The sequence below is a fragment of the Plectropomus leopardus genome, unplaced genomic scaffold (assembly GCF_008729295.1).
Source record: "Plectropomus leopardus isolate mb unplaced genomic scaffold, YSFRI_Pleo_2.0 unplaced_scaffold361, whole genome shotgun sequence".
NCBI classification, from domain to species: Eukaryota; Metazoa; Chordata; class Actinopteri; order Perciformes; family Serranidae; genus Plectropomus; species Plectropomus leopardus.
Window position 1 is genome coordinate 1 of NW_024639465.1, and position 3,360 is coordinate 3,360.

General features: G+C 42.3%; 1 protein-coding gene across 1 annotated transcript; it reads right to left on the bottom strand.

The window, feature by feature from the left end:
- Positions 1-181: 181 nt before the first annotated feature.
- LOC121938851 (estrogen-related receptor gamma-like) lies at positions 182-2,694 on the bottom strand (the record flags this gene model as incomplete). Its single annotated transcript, XM_042482004.1, has 4 exons — positions 182-343; positions 436-540; positions 1,724-1,840; positions 2,541-2,694. Coding segments are annotated over 4 exons (538 nt in total), but the record flags the coding sequence as incomplete, so codon positions are not given.
- Between the last annotated feature and the right edge of the window lie 666 nt (positions 2,695-3,360).

The following is a 3,360-nucleotide window of genomic DNA, read 5'->3' on the forward strand; positions in this document are numbered from 1 at the left end:
ATTTTTCTTCACTTATTTATTGTATAAATTACTATCATTACTATTCATTTTTATTACTTGTTTCTGTTGTATGTAATGTTAGTTAGAAACGAGAGATATAATCGTGTTAATCTGAGAATTTAAGATCTCTTTCCTGAAAAATGCAGCGGTGTGTGAAAAGTGTTCTTTGTGTGATTGGTACCTGGGATCTGTTTGGCCCAGCTGATCAGAACCAGCAGCTCGCGGTTCAGGAGGTCGCAGAGGGTCAGCAGCGTCCGCAGGCTGCCGTCAGTGGTCGAGTCGTCCTGATTGGCAGCCAGGGGGGCGGGCTCTGTCAGCAGCAGGTGTGAAATCACCTTGTTTCCTAAAAAAAAGGCAATAAAATTAAATAAAATGACCAACTTAGTAAATGTTTTTGTAATTTAATCAAACGTCGGGGCGGGTGCGTGAACTTACTGCTGACGGGGTGACCGTACGGGACTCTGCCGTACAAACTCAGGCCGACCTCCACGCGCCTCTTGTACTTCTGCCGCCCTCCTCTGACGCGGTCCATACGGACGCCTGCAGCACAGAGACCACGTCACGATCACCGTTCGCTGAAACAGACTCGATATGACGACGACCGCTGAGATGCAAATATGAGCACGACTGAAGTAAGAGCGACTGCTGGAGGTCGCTTTGCATCTTTGAGGTCATTACAAGGCGTTCCTCGTAATTTCCTCCCAATCGCCATACAGCTTTTGTCCTCTGGGGTCAAAATGACCCGCCTGGTTTGACTGTTATTTAAAGCATATTTTTATAAATTATCAAATAATTCTGCGTTACACCTTTAGTCTTACTTCAGTCCAACATGTTTCCACACATTTTCCCTTCGTTTTGGAATTTAGGGCCAATAGACATTAATCACGTAAGTATAAAAAACATATTTTAACGACAAAAGATTTCATTTGTGTTCAGAAGGACCCCAATGAGCTTTGTGTAGGTGTTTCTAATCTTTCTATAGCTGTTTTTCATCGCATTTTGTAGTGGTTTTAAATCATTTTTTTGTTATTTCACGTCTCTATTTAAAGGTTTTTTAGATCATTTTGAATCTTTTTCAGAGTCGATGAACAACAACAACAACAACAACAACAACAACAACAACAACAACAACAACAACTACAACAACAACAACAACAACGGTAGCAGCAGTTCCTCACAGAGCACCGATAACAGCCTAAATGTTCCCGCTTCACAGAGATGTGTAGATGCAGATTACAAGTTTCTTCTCCTGCAGCTGCTGGAGCTTCTGCTAAAGTGTCCACATCTGGACAGTTAGAGAGGACATTAACCGATTACTTAATGAGAGCGGAGTGGACATTCGGAGACACCTGCGGGGACACCGGTGGAGCTCTTGAATGTTTTTGTTGTGGGTTTTGTTGTCGTTTTACTTTTGCATCTTTGTAGCTGTTTTGCATCTCTGTTGCCGTTTTAAATCTTTCTGCTGTCATTTTAAGGTTTTTATTGGGTCGTTTTGCTTCTTTTTGTGATGAATTTGAGTCTCTTTGTGGCATTTAAACACAATTCTGCTGCTTTCCAATAAGAAACGTTTGTAGTGACTTCAACCAGAGGCTCAAAAACCCTGCAAAGACTCATGGGAAGTCTCTCTGACAGACTGACTGAAGGACAGACTGATGGACAGACTGATGGACAGACTGTAGGACAGACTGTAGGACAGACTGTAGGACAGACTGGCGGGACGTACCCTCCCTCATCATCCCGGCCTGGAGACACTTCTGGAAGCGGCAGGCCTGACAGGCTTTCCTCCTGCGCTTCGTGATCTCACACTCGTTCATCACCGGGCAGCTGTACTCGATGTTGCCTAGGTAACCACAAACAGGAAGTACACACAGGAGAGTCAGCGACATCACGTTAATTACACAACTGAATTTAGGGTTTATTTTGAATTTAGAAACAAAGATACAACAATAAGAGATACAAATAACCGTGTTTCCTCTTTGTTTTTGTTTTGTTTTGATTCATGTTTGTTGCATCTGTCTTACTTTTTGGCTGTTTTTATGTAAATAAATAAATAAATGAATGTAAATGTATATTTAGATTTGTGAATTTTGTTCTGTTTATATGTCCCTGGACTTATCTTCACTTGTTCTGTTGCCAAATTATAAGAAAAAAAAATGTATATTTAGATTTGTAAATGTTGTATATTTTGCCAACATCATAAAAATAACTTAAAATTAAAATTAAATTTAATTAATTCACAAACGTACAAGTAAAGTACAAATGTGCAAACTGTGCTTGAGTAAATGTACTTAGTTACTTTCTTCTGCTGCAGATCTTTATGGCTTCTCGTTGCTTCCTGTTGAATCGTGCAGATGAACTGATCGGACGTGATCAATCAATCACTTAATCAATCAGTCGTCTGAGCCCTGAGACGCTGCGTCTCTGAATCCGGCAGCTGATGTTTGAGCTCGTAGCTTCACACACTAATCAATGAGTGCTGCTCTACTGATCGGCTATTAACTCACTTATTGATCGGCACGCACACACACCGTGGTTCTCACCTTGTATGGTCCTCTTGAAGAACGCCTTGCAGGCCTCGCAGGACGCCACGCCGTAGTGATAACCGGACGCAAAGTCACCGCACACCAGGCAGAGCCTCTTGGGCCCCGCGGCGCCCAGCGGTGTCAGGTAGTCGCCCCTCAGGATGGAGTCGACCTGCAGAGAAACAACACGCTCAGAGCTCGTCCCTGCAAGTTTTTATCCAACAAACCAACAAAAACAGAAACTCTGTTTGGGGACTATTTTCACCGGCAGATTAATCCACATTTTACGGTGGCCCTGAGGGTCAAAAGACAACATTTCCTGAAACAAAAGAACCATTTTTCAAAACTTTATAACAAGCAGAGAGGAGCTGCAGCAAAGTCTGTCTGCCCGATTTATCTTTTACTCTAAACCGGAGAGACGCAGCCGCGTGTTTGGTTTGCTAAAACGTTGTTTTGGGAAAAGTTGTTGAGCACTTCGAAAAGTTTTGTTTTGGAAAATGTTTTGTTTTCTGACATGTTGTCTTGTTTTGGGAAAACTTAGTGTTAAGGGAAATGTCTTAGTGTTTTAGTGTTTTCTGAAGTGTCATGGTGTTTTGACCCTCTGGGCCACCGTAGCATTTGGTGCTGTAGTGCGTATATTTGAATAAGCAAATTGGTGTGTGTGTGTGTGTGTGTGTGTGTGTGTGTGTGTGTGTGTGTGTGAGAGAGAGAGATTAAGTCTAAATAAACTACAGTGTGTGTGTTCATGGTGATGAGGGTGACACAAACACACACACACATATTTACACACAATCTCTCTCTCACTCACACACACACACACACACACACACACACACAC